At 37.5% G+C, this 21,449-nt stretch overlaps 2 protein-coding genes across 6 annotated transcripts; both read right to left on the bottom strand.

The window, feature by feature from the left end:
* Positions 1-101: 101 nt before the first annotated feature.
* LOC103708998 (protein SGT1 homolog) lies at positions 102-12,743 on the bottom strand. Of its 5 annotated transcripts, none has more exons than XM_039131170.1 (12): positions 12,585-12,743; positions 12,262-12,467; positions 10,454-10,592; positions 10,092-10,216; positions 7,262-7,397; positions 6,260-6,356; positions 6,082-6,147; positions 5,847-5,885; positions 4,761-4,899; positions 1,109-1,191; positions 910-1,014; positions 102-510 (listed from the first exon to the last, which is right to left on the bottom strand). In XM_039131170.1, the coding sequence occupies exons 2-12, from the start codon at positions 12,419-12,421 to the stop codon at positions 403-405; spliced, it is 1,197 nt and encodes a 398-aa protein (XP_038987098.1). In that variant the 5' UTR covers positions 12,422-12,467; positions 12,585-12,743; the 3' UTR covers positions 102-402. The 5 variants fall into 5 exon arrangements, with proteins under 5 accessions (XP_038987098.1, XP_038987097.1, XP_008792357.1 ...); XM_039131169.1 differs by having other exon boundaries at positions 12,262-12,433; XM_008794135.4 differs by having other exon boundaries at positions 10,523-10,592; positions 12,262-12,433; positions 12,585-12,741.
* A 2,980-nt stretch (positions 12,744-15,723) lies between these two features.
* LOC103709034 (probable WRKY transcription factor 75) lies at positions 15,724-17,929 on the bottom strand. The gene is made up of 2 exons (XM_008794188.3): positions 17,387-17,929; positions 15,724-16,049 (listed from the first exon to the last, which is right to left on the bottom strand). The coding sequence occupies exons 1-2, from the start codon at positions 17,827-17,829 to the stop codon at positions 15,872-15,874; spliced, it is 621 nt and encodes a 206-aa protein (XP_008792410.1). The 5' UTR covers positions 17,830-17,929; the 3' UTR covers positions 15,724-15,871.
* Positions 17,930-21,449: the final 3,520 nt, after the last annotated feature.

Raw genomic sequence — 21,449 nt, 5'->3', positions numbered from 1 at the left:
CACCCAAACAGAGAACCTAGCATCTAAGTGCCAACTTGATATTTCAAGATACCCGAAATGCAATCCTAAGGTGACATCAATCAACGCAAGAAAACCAAGTCTAACATCAGGCCCTCCTTTTATGGCAGTAGACCTTGCAGAAGATTGAAAGAAATTCCACTTCATGATGAAAATATTTTAGTGACTAAAAGGCTTGAAATTCCCAGCTACGAGTAATAATTTTACCACTTTCCAGACAAACCGTCACAACTTAGGAACAGACAATACACCACAAAACCCAAGGATACAATAGACTACAGCATGTCCAATAAATAACTGCAGAAACAAAAACCATTCCGTCCTCGAATAGAAAATTGGATTGCACAAATTGAACTGCCCACAACATTGGAATAGAAAATGATGTCAGTACTCCCATTTCTTCAGTTCCATACCATCAGGCGGGCTCCCCTCCACCTTCTTTGAGCCCACTTCTTTCCAATTTGTTGACAACACCGTTCCATTTGATTCCACCTATATCAAGTTACAGAACCACATCAGGCAACCAAATGAAGCAAACTTGAGTGTGTTTTCAAAATAACCGGGCTATTCCTGAACAAAATCCTACAACAGCCTAGTCTTTAAAAAAAAGCCAGATTTTTTTCCACAAAGTAGTTAAAAAGATCCATCTGCAACTCAGATTCTCTTAAAGAACGAAAATTATAATCATTAATGATGACTTGCTTTGGAAAAAAAAAACTCCACTACTCTGGTTTAAAAAAGAACTTGCTACTCTGGTTTTCCAGTAGAATAAAAGCATCAATATTCTGCCAAAAGGAACCAGTTGAGGTCCCCTAACAGAAAAAATACCAAAGTTATTTATCCAAAAAAATGCTGCAGTCAAGTTTGGAGTACAGGCATGAGTCATCTTACAAAAGATTTAGTCATGGCTCGTCTCATGTCTTCATCTGCATCTCGGTAAATATCATGGAACATTTTGTTCAACGCTGCGTCACCATCTAGCTTCTCTTCTTTCTCCTATGATGTTACGTCACAACAAGAGATCATGCAAAAATAATGTTAGTTTTAACAAAGCAAGAGAGGAGATAGAGGAGGTGGAAGATTAGTTTACCTCTTTTTTCACTTGGGCTTCCAGCTTGTCCCAATCTTTGTTGGATTTTGAAGAGGGGTAAGAGGGCCTCTGGGACTTCACAGCTGCAGAACCAAAAGACCGGTTCGATCATCATCAATTCCTAGAAAACTAAAGATCACTCATAATGCTCTAACTACATTATTATTAATTCTGTTCACTTTTGAATTACACGCCCACAAAGACGACTACCATTTTAGATGTAACACAAAACCAATCAACTTCAAACAAGATGAGTGAGGAAAGGACAACAGAAAGTGCAGAAGCAAAGAAAATCTTACAGATCATTGATTACATCATTCGTTTATGATGATAGAGGCTACACAAACAAAGTTGCAGTGAAAAGCAATACTGAGCTTGTTCGACAATCTCTATAGATTAATATACTAGAGATCATGTGACAATTATTTTCCATAAACAGTATCGCTTTTGAAGCTGAAATTACAAATAGATCTGAGCATCATTCGGGCCAGGCCAAAGGCCAACAATTTGCAGCCAAATCCCAGCCCAACAACATTGTCAAAGAGTAGGTGGGGCAAAGAGCTTTGTGTGTCCTTTTGTAGCATGAAGATACATACATACATACATACATACATACATATACATACATATACATAGATATATACATAGATATACATACATATACATAGATATATACATAGATATACATACATATACATAGATATATACATAGATATACATACATATACGTAGATATATACATAGATATACATACATATACGTAGATATATACATAGATATACATACATATACATACATATACATACATATATACATAGATATACATACATATACATACATAGATACATAGCTATACATACATACATATACATAGATATACATATACATACATACATGCATACATCCATCTCTTCTCCATCCATGTATGTAGAGAGAGAGAGAGAGAGAGAGAGAGAGAGAGAGAGAGAGAGTGGATGATGAAGGGGAAAGGGTAGAGAAGAGATGGATGGAGAAGAATAGTGCCGGACGTGAAAGGCAAGGTGGTGGAAAGTTAACCCTGCAATCGGATTAGGGTCAACAAAATTTTAATAAATTAATTAAAAGAAGTTTGGGTCTAGCCCTTTTTAGTGTTGGCTGGGCTCAGCCCGAATCTTAATCGGGCCTATAGATCTGAGTCTGACCCGATAAGCCAAAACTATTTGCCCAAGCCAGCCCAAAATCAGCCTAGGAGGGTCAGGCCTAAAATGACCAGATTTGATTACATGATTAATTGTCACACCCAAACCTCTAGTGAAGGTGGAATTCGATCCCAGGTCATTTGGTACAATTTTCAGAAATTTTACTAGCTTCGTAAGTTGGCACCTTCCATTGCTCTAATTACAAAATATCGAATCTGGAAGCAAATAGAAAAACAAACCACTATCTAATCTTGGAAAAAATAAGGAAAAGCTAAATGAAATCCCACACACCCCCCGCCCCTCCCCGCCCTGCCCGCCCATGAAAAAAAGAAAAGAGCTAAAGAAAAAGGGAAGAGAAAAAAAATTGATGTGTCTATCTGAAACAGGTATCTTTGCAGACCAGCAATGACAGATACTTTGCTTTGCTTGGATAAGTGGTGAAGAAAGGTCATCAAACTAAACCTGAATAGTTGGACAAAGCTCGCAGATTATGGTTATAATATATTGTAAAATTATCAGAAGGGGCACTAAAAAGAGCAAAGGTTCAGAATTTTAATGAACTCTATCAAACAAATTTGCAATGTACACAAAATTACCTCTTTTCTTTCTTTGCATATTATCCACCGAGACCGCCTAGACTCATGAGGTCCTGCTTCAGGCCTAGGAACCTAGGTGGTCCCTATGTGAGCTAATTATTAACATGTATCTAAATGGTCCACTTTCCCTAAGTTGCGTGGGTTTCATTTGTTTTAAAATTTTGCACCACCCTATAATAAATTAGAAGCGATCATCTCATTTTGGGACTTTGGAATTGCATTTTATTTGGTTTTTGGTTTTCCATCCTCAGTTTTTTCAATTGGAAATGATGTCCCTTACAACCTACAGTTTTTATCAGAAGATATATTGGTTTTAGGCTCCACCTGCACCTGAGTATGCTCATGGCCATTAATATGATGAACAACAACAACTAAGTCTTGTACCATCATATGCACTTTTCTTCCTCCCCCTCATTGCTATTCTCACCTTCTTCACCCTACTATTATCTTCCTCCTTTCTACCTGACTCTTTTCTTCATCTGTTTCCATGATGGATTGGTCACTGCAGTTATAATGCAAATCAAAATCACAGAGGGGTAGAAGGAAAGATGAAAATGGTGTGAAGAATTGAAGAGTGCATATTGGCAGAAGACAATTTCTTTTTCTTCCTCTTTTTTACCTTTTTTTGGCGTGGGAGGAGGGGCAGGAAATGGGAGGGAGAGGGGTTGATGAGTGCTCTGCATACTGAGAAGAATAAGAGGGATGCTAAGAATGTGTTTCACAGTGATAGAGACTCAGATCAAGAGAAACCCCACAAAACATGGAATCAAGATAAAAACATGTTGCAAGGCAGTTCCAATTAGTGCATGTGGCGAATCTTCAACCAGCACACACATATCCTGTCACCAATCCATATTGGCCCAAGTCTTCAAGCTACATTGCCCTTCTTGACCATGCATATGTAATTCCGTGCCGCTAGAAATATTCTAAGAAGGTAAAATGAAAACTTGCTAGCTTATAGGGATGATATGGTAAATTATTTCCAGTAAGGCCTTGTATTGTTCATGAATAAACCAGCACAGACGTATGCTCTCACTGATCCATATTGGCCCAAGAAGCATGCTAAGAAGGTGACATGAAAAGTTGCCAGCATATAGGGACGATATGGTGAAGTAGGTTATACAATAAACCTCAAAAACAAGTGAAAATTCATTTCCAGTAAGGCCCTGTGTAGTTCATGAATAACTTGGAAAAGACCAGAATAAAGACTACTTAGCCAGCTTTATGCAGCCAAACGACTTTTTTGGCACTCAAAACAAGAATAGGAAAGAGTATTTTTGAGATTTCAGAAAAGTTGAAGCACTTTTAGGTTCTTGTTCTACCATAACCTAGTCAAAAATATTTGGCCATTTTCACTGAAAAGTTTCTCTCAATTGAAGAGGAGTAAATAGCCTAGCTTATTCATCTATTCAAATATCTCACACAAACTTATGTGGGAAGACAGGGTTTAAAGCATTAGGCATGCATAAGGTGCAAGAGAAAGCATTAACGTGACCTTCGCTATCACATATTTCACATTTATTTAGCTTTTTTTTTCATTATACTAGGTTGATGAAATATCTAATCATTGTTGGGAATTTTTTGAATCCAATAAACAGAACAACAACAAGAAGATTCATGTACAATGGTCATGCAAAAGCCAATGAAGACAATAGAACAGCCATGGGAAAAAAGCAAGTGCAGAGACACACCAACAAACAAACAAGCCCTTCTATAAAGCCACAAATGAGCATTAGAATCAGTAGCTCGAGGTCAACAAAAACAGTCTCATTGCATGACTGAAAGACATTGAAACAGTGCAGACATAAGATTAAGATTATTAGGAACAAGACATATGAAGACAAAATCAGACAAGAGATAGAAATAATGAGTCGCTACCTGCAGATGCATTGATCTTTTGTGGAAGGGCTTTCACTTTACTAAATTCCAAGGATGTCCATATGATGGCTTCAGCTTTAAAAAGACGGATTTCAATTTTTGAAGACAAGACTTGATATTTGCATTTTTCAGGTATAATCTGGTTGTCAGAGAATCAATTGAGAGGAGGGGGAAAGAAAGGAATTAGCCACAAGAACTTATGCCAAACGGTATCAATTCTCAACTAGCTGCCTGAATTAGACATAAGAACAAACAACACTACCACTGAATCACTTCAAGACAAGTTGGATAACTAAAATTAATAAGACGTGCACTGCATGCTATAGGAATAAATGAAACAAGTTCAAGCATTGCTTGAACCAAACACAAATAGAGCAGGGGTTGGTACAAAGAAAAGCTAGAGCACACAGGAAAACAAGACAATATATATCCTTTAATACCTAAAAATATAATATATATGCATGCTAAAACACATCTTGTGCCCCCGAGTTATTTTTACATGATTATCTAATATTTTGATGTCTACAGCAAACATAGCATTGGTGCTCAAGTTTTAGAAGGTGAGCATACAAATCTTGGGGACATATATATATATATATATATATATATATATATATATATATATATATATATATATATATATGCATTTCTACATTGACATTCATTTTAAATTGCCAAGTAAAGCCAAAGCTCAAGTTTGGACATTTTTACTACCTAGAGCCCCTTTTGTTAAAAGAAAATCCTTCACAACATCATGTATGTTGACCTCTCATTGGAATTATAGATTTTATGGAAAAGAAAGTACCCACTTCTTTTATTGATGAACAGCAACAGGCTGCTTGTTTGAAAGGGGAACATGCTAATGAATTTCTCCCCTTTCTAAACCAGATAACAGTGAAAGTAGAATGGCCTTTAGTATTATTCATAAATTTTTGCTACAGTGAAAATATAACAGAAGCGGCTAACTTATATCACCTCAGGCAATAAGATGTAAATAAGTTTGCATGGAATTAATACAAATATTTTTTTTTTCTTTTTATTTTGAGACTAGGAGGGGCTCCTCCCCACTTTATACCCCAAACTCACCCCATCTCTTGAGGGCCGATGCCAACCCGAATCAAACACCTGCTCTCTTGCCCAAGTGGCAAGGTGGTACCATCCGAACAAACAATTAGTGGTGGAATAGCTAATAATCATTGTACAAAAGTGTATTTTGAATGATGCTGGAAGCAGTATAGCTAAAGGCTCGTTAGAAAGAGGAAACAAACCAAGAATGTACTCCTTATGGGCGCACAATACAATATACAAGATTTAAGCATACCTTTCCAAATAGACGTGGTTGAAAATGGTAGGCTTCTTCACCAGGGATATCGATGGAGACACTCAACTGAAAAGAAAACAATATGCATAAAATAATTGTATAGAATCATATAAAATGAAAGAAAGGAGGTAAAAAAAAGAGAAGTTGGGAAGATCAACGAACTAAAAAAAAGACAGACTATTTGTTCACCAAAGTCAACAGTCACGCATTTAGCTAGGATGCCCTTCGCGAAAATGGTCAGAACCAATTCTGTAGAAGTATTGTAGAAGTCATGTCTGCATTAAAATGCAATCTTATATTAACTCAAACTTGAAAGTAGAAAGCATGCTCTATAAGCATGTGCATTAGTAAGAGAGGAATCCAAGCATATTCCATATGTAATGCACCCATTATATTCCATATCTAACCACCCCTTTATTTGGACAATCACATTGGATGTCACCCAGCCCAAAACCACTTTCTGCTTCCAGCTACCCCACTTCCTCCGCTCTATATCTTCACTGTTGTTGCTTCCTCCACCCACCACTCCACCATCTCATCCTACCATGCGCCCTTCTGTTAGGAAATGATGGAAGAGAATAGGAGAGCAGTTGTAAGGCTGGGTATGATATTGGATTAGATGAAAGGAAAGTGCAGCTAGCTTGATTGTAGGGGAGGGATTTTCTTGCAAGAGGCAAAGGGAGGGATGCTACGGGAGGATTTCCTTGCAAGAGGAAAAGGGAATCCAATCAAATTCCATATGTAATGCACCCCATAATATTCCATGGCCAACCATCTCTTATTTTGGCCAATCACATTGGATGTCACCCCCACCCAAAACCACCTTTCTGCTTCCAGCCACTCCCCTTCCACCACCCTATATTGCCACCCAGCCATCCCATCCTACCATGGACCCCAGCCACCAGTTGGGAAAAGATGGAAGAGAATAGAAGTAGAATAGAAGTGGCAGGGGTGGAAGAACATGGGAAGGATGGGGCAAAAGATGCATAGTATGAGGATAGAGTTAACCACAGATGAACCAAAGGAAGAACTTCTAACCAGATTTTTAATTGAATTTTTTAAGAAGCATTTTAGCTTTTCTGTGTTCTATGCAGTCGTGTGGCATAATATTCATGTGGCCACAGCCCCAGAGCTATGCATGATGGGCTACATAATCATTTACCATTAATAACTTCAATACCTATATTTTGGTTTGCTCGGCTCAACTACAGTGGACTGATAGGATGTATCATGATTGGGCCCAACATCCTCTGAAGGAGTAACTGCACTAGGTGGAGTCTCATGTATCGCTTTTTCAGGCAGGTTGTGAGTCTCCTCTGCAATAACACAAACATAATTTACAAGTCTTAAATAAAGACCCTATGCTAAACCATCACTTAGGAAAGTAAAAGAATATTTGGCCCCATTATGTATGCAAAGTGATAGTCATGTTTTTAAAGGAATTCAACTAGTATTAGACAACTTAACAGTTTAGTTGTAAGAATCTCATTTTTTTGTCAGCAGAGGCCACTAGGTCTAAATATCATATACTCCTCTCTGTACGGATCTCAAAAAATGAAGCCAGATAACAACATCCCTGAGTACAACCTACGAATAGCATAGCAAGTCCATGCCCTATCTAATCCTCAATGCTTGACCTCAATTAACCTGCCTTGAATCAAGACCAATTTAATCAATTTTGATGTGCCAAATAATAAAGTCAGCTTTCTAGATCTTATTTCAGGTTTTAATGGTTTAAAAAAAATCAGAAAAGAAGAAGAATCTAGATTTAAGTAGAATCTGAATGGATAGACTTCTTTTCTCAAACAAGTCCATCTGACTTGACTCCTAAGATGTGAAGGGGGGAAAATCCTGTCTCCCCTTCAACTAGGCAATAAAATATGTAGGCAATTAGCTAGACTGTTAATTGATAAACAAACTGCAGCAGTGTTAATAATAGAATATACCAAAAAACATGCTAGATTTGCTAAATTATTTGATAAAAAAGAGTGGCCCAGTGACGAGGCTTCCACCATTTTGCAGGGTCTAGGAAGGGCCAGATGCATGCAACCTTAGTGGAGAGGCTGTTTCCATGTTCCAAACCCATGCTTATTGCTACGCCAAGGCTCATTCTCTTTTGCTAATTTATTTGATACAGGATAATAATAGGGAACAAGTCCATCCAATTGACTCCTAAGAAGAAAAGTGGGGGTTGGGGCCAGAGGTCCTGTCTCCCCTTCAACTAGGAAATGAAAATAAAAAGGGCATTAGCTAGGCTGTTAATTGATAACCAAACTGCAGCGGCATTGATATTAGAGTATACCAAAAGACACGCCAGACTTGTGAATTTATTTGATACAGGATAAAAGTAGAACACCACATGTATTTTTCAGCATGCATCATATAGATGTGCTGTTTCTGCGTAAAGCAGAGCAGTTAATGTGTTAGGTCTGGTCGAATCAGCTCAACCAAAATTTCTTGTAAAGGTTGAGTCAGGTCATACCTAGGGCTAATGAAATTTATTTTCTGAGACTCAAGCCCATACCCAGAGGCCCAAACTGAGGGCAGGTCAGATTTAAAATGTAGAAGACAAGCATGAAACTATCATGACCTGGACCTCTCAGAACCTGTTGAGATTCTAATAGTATGCGCCATTTTTATGCAAAGTGCGCATATAAATGATGAACATGTTTCAACAGTTTGCTGTGTCAGATCAATGATGATCCATGAAGTTGGCATGTCCTAAATCTGGTTCTCCTCTGTTTACAAATTTTAGCCAAAATAATGGTGATGACAATAACAGCAGATAAGCATGGAGATTTGCAAAATAAAAAACCTAGGAGAAAGTCAAGCTAATGCTCAACATGGAACTTCAATCCTAGTTTGAGAAAAGAAGAAGAAGGGTGTGGAGAAAGGCTTATTTGACAAAGAAAAAGAGATGTGGTCATTTACAGAATTACAGCTCTCTTGATTTTAGTATTATCATATTTAAAAACATCATTGATTACTTATGCTTTCTAGTAGGACTTCCGAACATCCTTGAGTCCGGAATTTTAAATACTAAACAATACCAAGCTATACCAGACATACCATACCATACCGCTAGGGAACCAATGCCCCCTTGTATCGAGTGCTGATACCAAGGAATGTACCATACTAACCAATACTAAGTGGCTACTAGTATATATGCCAAAACTGGTACTTCAAAACTTGCTTTAAGTCATTCAAGCAATATCACTAATATTCGAAATCTAGGAATGTCTCATTCAAAAAATAGTGCTTGAAATTTGCTCAAAATCTAATATCACATTCAACCGAAGTCATGAATTTGAAATTAAATTAATAAGTAATATCGTATTGTGATATGCTTATGGTACCTCTGTATATAGGCACCACCATACTTTACATTATAAATATATGCATGTCTGTATACCGATGTGTGCATGTATACAAAATAAAAGAGATGTGTGTGTATACATCTGACCCTGTTTCTGTGTGTGTGTGTATCTACATGTATATATGTTTCTCTATATGTACATATATCCATATATTAAAAAGTATGTATGTACACACACACAAAAACATGTATGTCTGTGTATCATGCCTCATTTACACCCAAAAGAAAAAACAACCATAAGTACATATAAGCCTGACATAACCTATGTAGCTCTGTATGTCCTGAGCATAACCCAAAAGGTTGAAAGGTCTGCTTGCATGTGGAGTTTCCTAGGTTTGAGTCCTCAAATAATACATGATTTCCCCAAAGGCATACAGAACAGAAAGGAAAGAAACCTATGTGGTCCTATCTGCATAAGTTTGGAGGAGTTTGACACTGAGAAAGGGCCAGCTGACTGAAACCCATAGCCAAAAGGGTGGCTATCTTCCACAAGTTGCATCATAAAAATGTAAAGAGGATTGGATTTAATTGCAAGACTTTTTCCTCATCATAACCTTGTGGGTGTAAGGAGAAATAATTGTTGTTGCTCATCACGGGAAAAGAGGGGGTCATCAAATTAAAACAAAGAAAAGACCTGCCATTAGCTCATTGCATTCCTTAATAAGTTGTACGAATCTTGAATCCCCAGGTGCTAAAGAGGAGCCTGCTTCAAGAGCTGCCTTTGCAGTCTGATGCTCTTCGAGTTTAATACAAGCAGTTCTGTTGATAAAAATAAACATACACCATCAAATTTTGAGGAAGGGCGATATTAACAGGCATCTGACAAGTCTGAAATATGCAACCAGCCCATGACATGAACAGCTTGTGCCAGAAAAACGATGGTAACATTCGTGCATGAGGCTGAACCAACATAACGTATAATATATCATAACTGCATCATCTACATAAAATATGAGGTGGAAAATGGGAGTGACTCCTTGAAACTTAAATGCTTTCCTGAAGGAACAAGATACACAGCAAAGTTGACAACAAGTGATGAGCATACTCCGAGAGAACTTTACTAACCCCTTCCGCAAGTAAGCTTTAGACAGCGAAGGATCCAACTCAATTGCTCTGTTTGCATCAGCAACAGCCTCTGCACCCAATTTTTTTTAAAAAAAAAGTTGACGTTAACAAGCTATCTATTTATACCATGTAAAAGAATGTTGATTGTTGAAGCAAACCAGAGATGGCCAGCTTCTGCATATTATTAAAGGGAACAAAAGAAGCATCATAAAACAGCATTTTAAACTACAAAATGCTCAGAAACAAGTTGAACATCGAAACTTTTACATCTTAAAACTAATATACTTGAAACATCCATCAATAGATTGTTGAATAAAAACCATGCAACAATGTTCTTGCTTCACATTTCTTCACTCAATCACCTAGTTAACTTGCATAATTTGGTATACAAGTAAGATTATACTCCCGCACCATGTGAGAAGTTATTCTCCTTAACCTCATTTAATTAGTCATCCAGGAAAAACTTTAACTGCGGACATTGAACGAGACTGTCAGAGGTACCTCCATATACTTTTTTGAGCTTGCATAGCCCAGGACTGTCAGGAAGTACCATGATATACGACTGTAAACTCGTATAGCCTAGGCTGAGCATCATAGTTGGAGTTCACAGAGTGGCAGTACGAATAGAGTTGCTGTAATCATGAGGTTAGGTTTCACAACTCAGAATGACTCAAGCTCAAAACCCAAAGTCATCAAATTACTGAAGCTGACCATAATAATTGCATGACAATAATGTTATTGCACACCACCTAAAAAATAGTAGTTTCACGTATTCTGTAAAAATTATTGTGATTTCTTTTTTGTTTTTGAAATGTCCAAGTTGAAGGAGAAAGCTTATTCTGATCAGGGATCACTCAGAGGTCCTGACCAGGATAATTCCTGATCACTACCAAAACTCTGCACTTAAAGACTAATGCCCTTAGAATCATTCCTTTTGTCTTCTCTCAAAAGGAGAGGAGAGAACAGATCAAATAATCACTCTACAAATTGAAGCTTTGACCTGCACACGATGAAGAGAAAGTTCGCTCAATTTCTAGGAAAAAAGAATAAAATTGATAGAAGGTTTCTCACTAAACAGTCAACCACTAAAGAACCGAACAAATAAAAATCAAATCATATAAATCCCTTGATCTTCAAATACAAAATTTCACGTCTCTCTTCTAGTCATCTAGCAAACAGCAAGATCAATCCTATAATATGTATCTGACCATGCACTTCTTCAAGAAGAGAAAGGATACCAATCAACAGAAGGAAGAAACACAAACCAGTATCTATCCTCACAACTCCACTTCGATCTGATCCAGCTGGCTTTAGCAATTCACGTACCGCGACAAGAATACCAGAAAAAGGCACAAGAAAAATAGAACAAGAAACTAGGAAACCAAGAAAAGATCACTTCAGCACAGTCCACATAAAGATCAGCATTCTTAAGGGAGCAGTTTCATCTATCATCAAATATTTTTCTCAGCACAATCTTAAAATTTAGAAAGAAGATGAAGAAGAGATCATCAACACACTGCTGATGCTATAGACAAACTATTCCGGCCACGAAAAAGAAGGAGACGATCAAGAAATAAAAACAGAAACCATCGCACAAATTCATCGAATATACAAAGAAAGCAACAACAAGAATTTCACAAGAAACGGATCATAAGAAGACGAAAACCTCGAAATGATCACCGAGAAGTCGAAAATTCCCGAGAGCAATGTAGCAAGACCTGAAATTTTCTTTTTCTTACCGGCGAAGTTCTTGAGCTTGATGTTGGCCTGAGCACGGTCGGCGTAGAGATCGGCGTTCTTGGGATCCAACTCCAGAGCCCGCGAGTAGAGATCAAGGGCGACCTCGAACTCGTCTTCGAAGAAGGCTTCCTTCGCCCTCTTCTCAAGATCTGATGCCATGGGAGACGGGAACTGCGAGCGAGAGCGAAAGAGACGAGGAGAAGGACTGAGGAAGAGAAGCGAATAGCACCGCCAAAGGGCGAGGCGGAGGAGAATTAACGAAAGGGCGGAGTTTAAAGGAGCGAGAGGGGGAAGGAAGAAGGAGGTATTAGTTTATACGGACCTTCTAGTTTCTGGAGGCTTCCGTGAAACGACCGAGATCTTGGGAAGACTGGACTCCGGACTCTTGAGTTCAGATTCCGCCACCGGTGGGCGAACCACAACGCCGGCGGAGCTGCCTCGGGAGCTCCGGGAGATTTTGTTTTCCGATTTTATTGGGTGTATGCATATGTTGCATAGATACCCGGTTTAGCAGCAGCAAAAAAAAAAAAAAAAAAAAAAAAAAAAAAAAAAAAAAAAAAAAAAAAAAAAAAAAAAAAAAAAAAAAAAAAAAAAAAAAAAAAAAAAAAAAAAAAGGCGGCCGGCGAGACTACTTATAGACCCGGCCTCTTCGTGGTACAATGGGTCCGTAGCTAGGCTAATCTAATCCTAATCTGGTACGCTCGCCAAGTCTGTTGTTGCAAGAAACGAATTTTGTTTGTTTTGTTTTTTTTTTTTGGTACTTCGCAAACTTACACAATAGATGCGGGTGCAACCCATAAAGCCAGAAAAAAAATAAAATAGATAGAAGACCGAACAAATTTTGGTCCTCAGAGATGAAAATCTAGAGTGTTCGAATTATAATGGAGCGTAGACTTGACTCCACCCTCTGGCTTGAGAGAAGACCTAGTCAACAATATATAATTTAAAAAGGTTTTGGAAAATGAATCAATGGATGGATAAGTATTGGCTTAGTCTATCAACAAAATAAAAAAATGTGGATCAGAATTTTTCTATGTTTTCCAATGATGATGATGCGATGCTCGTCAACATCAGCAGTTATTATTGATGATTGGTGAGTAATATAAGCATGTTATTTTGCTATTGGTGAATATAAAGGTATGAAAAGATGATAAATTGTGCATCACCAATCATTAGGAACTTGGTTACTCTTGCCAACCTAAAAGAGATTCTATATATAGCTTTTACCTTTAAAAAAAAAAATAATTGAGAGAGAAGAAAGGGATCAGTCCTAATTCATCACAATCATGGAATAGCTTTTGCTTTTTTTAATTTGGTTCCTATAGTCTTTTCTTCTTTTAATACATAAGAAGTGGTAAGCCTCAAAATAAATATCTCAAAACTGTAAAACTATAGGCATCTGCATTTAAAATATAAGACAATGTAGGATGTGGGCGTACTTTTGAGTTCTTGAAGCATTCAAGGTCTCCAATCCACTGCTTGGTTTCTAAATGATATATAACAAACTTCCTACGATACGAATTTGTGAAAACAATCTACCAATTGGGAATGGAAATAACTGCTAGTTATTATACAACTTAACAAGGAGTGTCATTCTTGTGAAAAGCCGTATGTTAATTGTATAATGTTTAGGCCTATCAAAAACTGAAAACGTATCCAAGCTGTTCCACCTTGATTATAAATAACATGTGGATGCAGAACATATGAATAAGAAATTTTGTGTTTACTTGTTATTCTTAGAATGAATTGTGAGCTCTCCTGGCACGCATCAATCTGCACCCATGCGTGCACCAAATGGCGAATTCCATCTAAAGCAGAATTTTTCAAATCAGCCCCAACTCGACAGAGTCAAGCTCTTCTCAGCAGGAGAGAATTGATGTAGGAGCATGAGCCCAAGCCTGTGAATGGAGATTGTGGAATTAACTAAAGAAAGAGTGCTAGAGAAGAAGAGATGGTCCCCAAAGGGCTTTATTTTTTTAATCCCACGAGGATCAAGCCCCACAACCTCTAAGACGCCTCTCTTAGGTACCATATTTTCTTCTCCAGCTCCATAGCCAGTCCAACTAATTCTAATGGAATTTCTCCCAAACAGGTCTTTTAGTCTATATTCACGAGTTAAAGTTTAACTAATTCTTGTTTTGAATGTCATTAATTTTAGTTTCTATTATTTTGAATATGATGCCTAAAGCTCAACGCCTCTCGTAAAAGCTACTCAAAGATTTTCGAAAGTTGGTGTTAGGTTGAGATGATGCCGTAAAAAGAAACAAAGATATCATAACTTATTTTACCCATATAAAAGTATGAATATATGAATCAAATAAAAAGTTTTTTGTTTAAAATAATGGTTGTAGCTCTTGCTGGATCACTACCTATAGTATGTCTATACCTAGATCTCAATCACATGCATGAGCTTCACATTTAATTGATAAGTTTGTTTACTAATTCATCATTTGCATTCGAAAGCAACAACTTGCTTTTGAAAATTTTCATATATATATATATATATGGTCAAATCTTCAAAATATTTGGCTATGTCCACTGTGTGCAAAAGTTTCGTATTAGAATTGTTGCTAATATAAAATTGAGAGTTGATCACAAGTCTTTTTGATAGTTAATTGATCTAACAGTGACTCATAAAAACCAATTAAATATGAAATAAGGATTCTTAATCAAGACAAATTAATTTTCAATGCGCTCCTTAAAGGGACGCATCAGGCTGGAGCGTTCACATTTCCTTTATCTAATGAAGCTCCCAACATTGTTATTACTCTCATATAAAGTATTATCCTTGAAAGTTTTATATCCATAATTATAAACTCATAGAAGGACTATAAGTCCCATCTAGAACTATGGGCTCGTTTGGTTCACGGGAAGCATTTTCTCTCCTGGGAATATGATTTCTGGAAAACAAATTCCTAGAAAAAGGATGCCTAGGAAAGCACTTTTGGCATATTTGTTGATCATGAGAAAGTAACAAATTTCCAAAGTGCTTATGTTTGGTTGGCCATCCACTTTCGTAGAAAAGTTATGTATAATTTCTATTATGCCCTTAATAAAAATTAGATCTTTAATGCCTCTTTAATGCTGAAGGGCTTTTTGGGGAAAAAGTAAAAATGAAGTGATTTCCGCCTCATGGGAAAGTAACTTTTCCATGTTTCTCATGGGAAAGACTTTTCCATGAAATGTGGGAATCATATTCTCATGGGAATACAACTTTCCTATCTCTCTTCTTTGAAAACTCCAACCAAACAAGAGGTATCTCATTACTTTTCCATTGACCACACTTTCCCCCCTTCTTTTCCCGCGAACCAAACGAGCCCTATAGTTTGAGATCCTGGCCTGTTTCTCAAGCATGTATGTTCTTCGCTACAAACCATTAATTGGAGCATCATTAATGTCCAATAAAAGAAGAAAAATGAAACAACATAACAAAAATAAGGTGCATCATGGTAATGCAAGCGTTAATAAAGAAGTATTTTTTTTCCTTCTTCATTTAACAAGTTTATAAACTGTAAGTTTGAGTTGTCTTTATACATCTTATGCAATAGAACGAGTACAATTTGTCAAGATGGGCAGCCTTTTCCTTTACCCAACTTAATGAAAGCATTTCTAAAACCGAGAGAGGAATTGAATCTGCTTGAGAAGAGGGCTCAAAGCTTCCATTAGTTTCTCGCAAGGGTGATTGTGTACTCCCTCATATGTAGTGACAACAACGCTTGTATCCTTGGATAGACGTTGAACTTGCTTTTTCACATTGCATGTGTGGTGAGTGCAACGGTAATAGCTCCTTCATCCACAAAATGACACAATAACAAGATCCGAAGATAAGAACAAAGATATAAATATGCTAGAGTCATATAGAAAGGTAATGATAAAAAATAATAAAAATTGCACAAATAGAAATAATCGAACATACATGTATGTATTTGTGCATATATCATAATCATAATCATCTAGCCTTTTCCTAATTATTTGGGATTGATTTTGTGAATTCTCATTTGTCAAATATTTCTAAGATTATCTTTGATACTATTCCAAGTTTCCCTATAGATATAAGCTTTTTGCTAATACATGGAATGCAAGCAAATCTGGCATCCTTTTTTCCCTTTTTATTAACATATTTTCTTAAAATTATGCCAAAATATTCATGCACTTCTCTACTAAACCGATTGGCCTCAATGCTAACCCCTTTTTTTTCTTAAATAACTGAAGTTTCTTTTAAAATATCTTAAGCAAATTCAGTATCATGTAGCTTAACTTGCAACATTTATGCATTTGGTTGGGCTGGCTATCTAACATGTCCTAATTCGCGAGTGTACATATAGCAATTGAATTCCACCTTGAACTTGGACATGCATTATTTCGTCCAAGTTGCCATGAATTTTACTGTTGTGGATATTACTGAGTATGAATAATCTACAGCAGCATCTCTATAAAATTCTAACAAAATTGGGAACATTGAGGTTTGTAATTTGAGGTCGTGCGAAATAAACTCCTAGCTGTCACTTAATTCAAACAGGTTAATTTGGAGATTTAATAGAGATAGCGATACTGACTGAGCTAATTTTGTTGTTTTTATAGCAATAAACCATGACCCCTCAGTGTATATTTTGAACGTTGTGCATGAAATTAAGGAGATAATATTCAATCTATATATTGCTCTGAGAACAACAAAAATAACCCTGATAATTTCACAACCCGATCAGAAGGAAATAAATGGCTGTTAATGCCATACCTATATTATGCTATTTTCTCTCTTTACCTTAAGTTCCCAACTTGGAAACCTTGGGTGAGCCCTGGGAGACGGTTTGTATGACCTCTCCTAAATGTATTTTATATATAAAGATCATGGAACTTGTGACTACACCTCCCATTTCTCCAATCTCGGGTATTCTCGGCTACTCGTTATCATTCATTACACTATTCAGGGGTATCAACAATAGCAGACAAATGTACGCTGCATTCTTATTATTTATTCCCACAACTACTTCGGTCTGCTTCTATTATCCATCATATTTACAAGACCTTTTTCCATCATATCCCTTAATTATTAGCATCTGTCTTTTAGACTAATTCTCGTTTACACTGGTGAAGAAAAGAATTATAGACCGAGTTTGAACAGACCTGGGATAAGTGCTGTTCTTCACCGCCTTCTGGCCATACTTCCTCCATCGATAACCATCATCAAGGATATCATTGGGACTCCTGGTCTGGAAGGCAAACCTCGGCCTGCTTACCTTCTTTGCCCTTCCAGTACCCTTTCCCTTCTCCTTGACGCCACCACCGCCAGTTGCATCGGCTTCGCCTTCGCCTGGCCTCCCCACAGCCTGTAACAATCCTGCCGGCATCGGCTGCTGCAGCCCTATCGGGCTCGGTAAGAACAGTGAAGCCCAGTCAATGGCTGGTGGTGCCCCTCCACAGCTCAGTGAGGAAGACTCTTGCTGCTGCTGCTGCTGCTGCAGGTTGGAGAGAGCAGGAGGGTAGTACTGAGACAAGCCTGGTGCAAGTGGCGGTGAGAAGCAAGGGAATTGAGGCACGGGTGGTGCGTCTCCGTCCAAGGGTTCCATTGGACTCGTACCAGTTCGACCACCAAAGGATATAGCTAGGGAGCCCTGCAGGACTTAAAGGGAGGAAGGAAAGATGGAGAGATGAGGGAAAGTTTTGTTCCTGTGGAGATTAGATGTACTGGTGAGAATAGGTCGGGAAGCGTCAAACTGTAATAGCCAAGATAATAGAAGCACACGTGCTAGAGAGAACCAACAATATCCAACTACTTTTCTTTCAGTTCAACTGCCCTGCCCGTCCCCTAGCCATTTGAAATCTTGAATGGAGCTTGTCGATCACTTAACCATGGTTGGCACTGGCTCTTTTCTATTTATGGAAATGACTGAAGAGCAGAATGATATTTCTCTATGCTTGCATGCATGCAGGCAGGCAGGCACATACACGGCCAACTTCCAAGCTATAGAGGCCTATATATATATATATATATATATATATATATATATATATATATATATATATATATATATATATATATTAATCATAATGATCGTTGTCTAATGTTATTACAATAAACACAATTTATATGAAACGTCTTTAATTTGTTAGATGGAAAGAGTTTTTTTTGTTAAGAAATTAGTTAAACAGGAAAGCTGGAAAAGTGGACCGGGCTAAATGATTTGAATATGTTCCTCTTCTTCTTTATTCTTGTGACGAAAGGGAGTGAGTTAACCATAAGATTGCTCATGAGAGGCTTGACTTTGAAGGAACGAGACATGATTGAGCGCCAGGACATCTACTTTCTACGGTTAAAAGGGAAAATTAAAAGGAGCACGCAAGTAGTAGCTGGGCTTTAGCCCTTTAAAGAGGGTATAATTAAAGAAAGTGTCTGCTTAGAAGCATAATGTATTCGGGAGAGAACATTAAGTGGAACATGACATGGATTACGTGTCGTTAACCTAAAGTTATCGCCCTCGCCACGAAATCTAAGTCAGGTAAGAAATGCTTGGAAGGCGTTAATCCGAATTAGAGGCTCTTAAATAGCATGACTGTGGGCAACCACGGAAACCAACTTTTGGATACCAATTAGTTGGGAGAGTGATGCGGATAAGATGGCGACTTTCCAGCCCCCAGAAGTTGCCAGTAGCCACAGCCCTTTTCTATGGGCTGTTTGAAAACATTCCAATGACCATTACCATATGCCCCCCCCCCCCCCCCTCTATATGCAAACTCTTGAGAGTGTGATTCCTTCCGGATCACTTATGCCTACTAGAAGGTGAACAATGCTGTTGACTGGGTTGCTTCTTACGCCGCTCATCACTTCGGAGGTTTTTTGTGAGATAACCATATTTACACTTTTTTTAAAAAAATTTTGTTGGTTGTATCCATCATTATACTATAAAAAACACTCGAGGACCCTACTTCATCAGCGCCTCCACTGCACCCCCCCCCCCCCCCAGCGGCCGCCGCCACCGCCCTTGATAATTTTCTGGTGTCCATAATCTCTTTCTGGATGAATGCTCTCCTCCACATCTTGAAAAGTAATTTGCACAGGCCATACTGCATAGCAGGGAAAGAATCCTAAACTTGAAGGAGGAGCGCTTCCGAATCCGAATGCCCAAAAGACCTACTGGTCGGCCACTGCTGCCTACGATCAGTATAACCGCTCCTCAACCACCATATGCAGTCGCTCCTGCGGGTTTCATTTCCCCGGATGAGGCAAAAGCGTCGGTTACCTTACAAACATCCGCACAAAAAAAAAAAAAAAAAAAAAAGACTCATCAGAACACTTCGAGGCCTAAGCAGGAGTCTACTTCACTGACTCAATTTTTTGGCCTCTATGTGACATTTCAGGAATTCACTAGCCAACAAAATATCCGAAGTGGTCTTTCGCTTGGTTGAATTAACTTTGAATACCCAGTTAAAGACGGCCGAATACGCCTTACAAAATTCTTGCAAACTGACGAGCACCAGAAGATATATATATATATATATATGTTCATGACCAGAATAGAGCTCTCCTCGTGAATCAAACCTGCTTTTAACTTGTCTACTTGTGTGGCATGATTCAAAGAGGGCTGTTGGATTTGATCCATGGCCATTCTATCTGGAGTTTTATAGAACAATATTGCTATAGGCTTATCTTCAAGAATTCATGGAATTCCCGGTATGAAAGAAATTTTATTGTCAAAAAAAAAGCAATTGTTAAAGTCATCAACATGACTGTCTTTATATAGACAACTGAAATATTTGAGATGGGGCCCTCTCCAGACCTTGAACCAAAAGGGCCAACATATCAATCAGGACAACGTGTGTACTGCACAAGATGTGTGAGGACCATGCCAATGTATATTTAATCTCACATCTAAGAGATTTTGGATACTTAAATGAGGCTAAAAAAATCAAAATAATACTTATACTTGGCTAATCTTTTGGTACGAGATCCTAGATCATCACAAATAGTATCAAAGTGGACTTGATTCAAAGCCTATATAGATTAAGTGATACTATAACACGAGCACTTTTAGGGCTATCCGTGAGCCATTTGTGCTATGTGATTGTATTCTAGATGGGACCTTAAATCTAATAAGGATATGAAGGCTTAAACAAGGAGATTATATGAGAACCTATATGAAACATGTGTTTAATCGCAGTAGTTGAGTGCTAGGACGATCTTGGATAATTATATATGATCAAAAAATCTAAATAATACTTTGTTGGTTAACTTTTTGAGTGAGGTCCTTAAATAATATCTTCTTAGTTAACTTTTTTTGAGTGAGGCCCTAAGATTTTACATGTTGGCTATAACTAAAGAAGCCTACATGATTTAATAATGCAGTTCGCACTTCTGTGCATTGTATGGGATATTTGTAATTACAAATCTCACATAATACACACTGTAGTGAGTGAAAGACTGAGTATCCCTAGAACAACCTCAACTTGAAAAGGATCCAAATTTGATAATTGCTAAACTAATCAAGACATCAATGGAGCACTTGTCAACTTAAAGCATATTATTAAGACCCTTTAAGTTATTAAAAAAAAATCATTGGAATTTCTTTTATTGGATTTAAATTTAATATTAATATAGTGTTAGAATTTGGAATCCAATTTTAACAATCATAATGAAATGAAAAGATTTTTGAATTTAGAGTCGGTTTCGAAATAAGCACTTATGCACATAAAACAAGAATATTTTTTTTAAAAAAATATATAATAGGTATTAATTCTAGTATTGCATCATGGTGCTATAGGCAATTCACAGGAATCAACAAGATAAATTACATCTCCTAAATACAAGCCATCTGGTCATGTAATAGGCTACACAAATATTGGTACGTACTGTAAGGGGACAAATGCAATGCAATGCAAATTAATAAGCTATTGTAACGTTACACGGTGGTTTTTAAGTTACGCTCAAATGTATAATATGTGGTGAAATTTAAGATTTATGTTCGACCTATACATAATACAACTAAGAAGTTCAACAATACATTAAAAAAAAAAATTGATCATGAAGCCAAATAGGCATCTCGATGTACCCCATGGCCATCCTTCGCATTCACGCGCGCCTCTGCCAATATATATCTACCCATAAACAAATGGATTTGTAGTTTTTGTGTAAGAAGGGTAGTGGTAAATGCAATAGAAGAAACTACATACGTATGGGTCCACGCTTCAGGCT

Source organism: Phoenix dactylifera, chromosome 11, assembly GCF_009389715.1.
Source record: "Phoenix dactylifera cultivar Barhee BC4 chromosome 11, palm_55x_up_171113_PBpolish2nd_filt_p, whole genome shotgun sequence".
Classification (NCBI taxonomy): Eukaryota; Viridiplantae; Streptophyta; class Magnoliopsida; order Arecales; family Arecaceae; genus Phoenix; species Phoenix dactylifera.
The sequence above is the reverse complement of the archived record's forward strand: the minus strand, read 5'-3'. Positions and strand labels throughout refer to the sequence as shown.

Excerpts from the sequence above, each read along its gene's own strand:
- LOC103708998 (XM_039131170.1), bottom strand. The coding sequence starts at position 12,421 with ATGGCATCAGATCTTGAGAAGAGGGCGAAGGAAGCCTTCTTCGAAGAC. Across the intron at positions 10,217-10,453 it reads TGTGTATCTTGTTCCTTCAG|AACTGCTTGTATTAAACTCG; the intron begins GAAAGCATTTAA and ends TTTTATCAACAG. Across the intron at positions 6,357-7,261 it reads CCGAGCAAACCAAAATATAG|ACATGACTTCTACAATACTT; the intron begins GTATTGAAGTTA and ends ATTTTAATGCAG.
- LOC103709034 (XM_008794188.3), bottom strand. The coding sequence starts at position 17,829 with ATGGAACCCTTGGACGGAGACGCACCACCCGTGCCTCAATTCCCTTGC. Across the intron at positions 16,050-17,386 it reads AAGAACAGCACTTATCCCAG|GAGCTATTACCGTTGCACTC; the intron begins GTCTGTTCAAAC and ends TTGTGGATGAAG.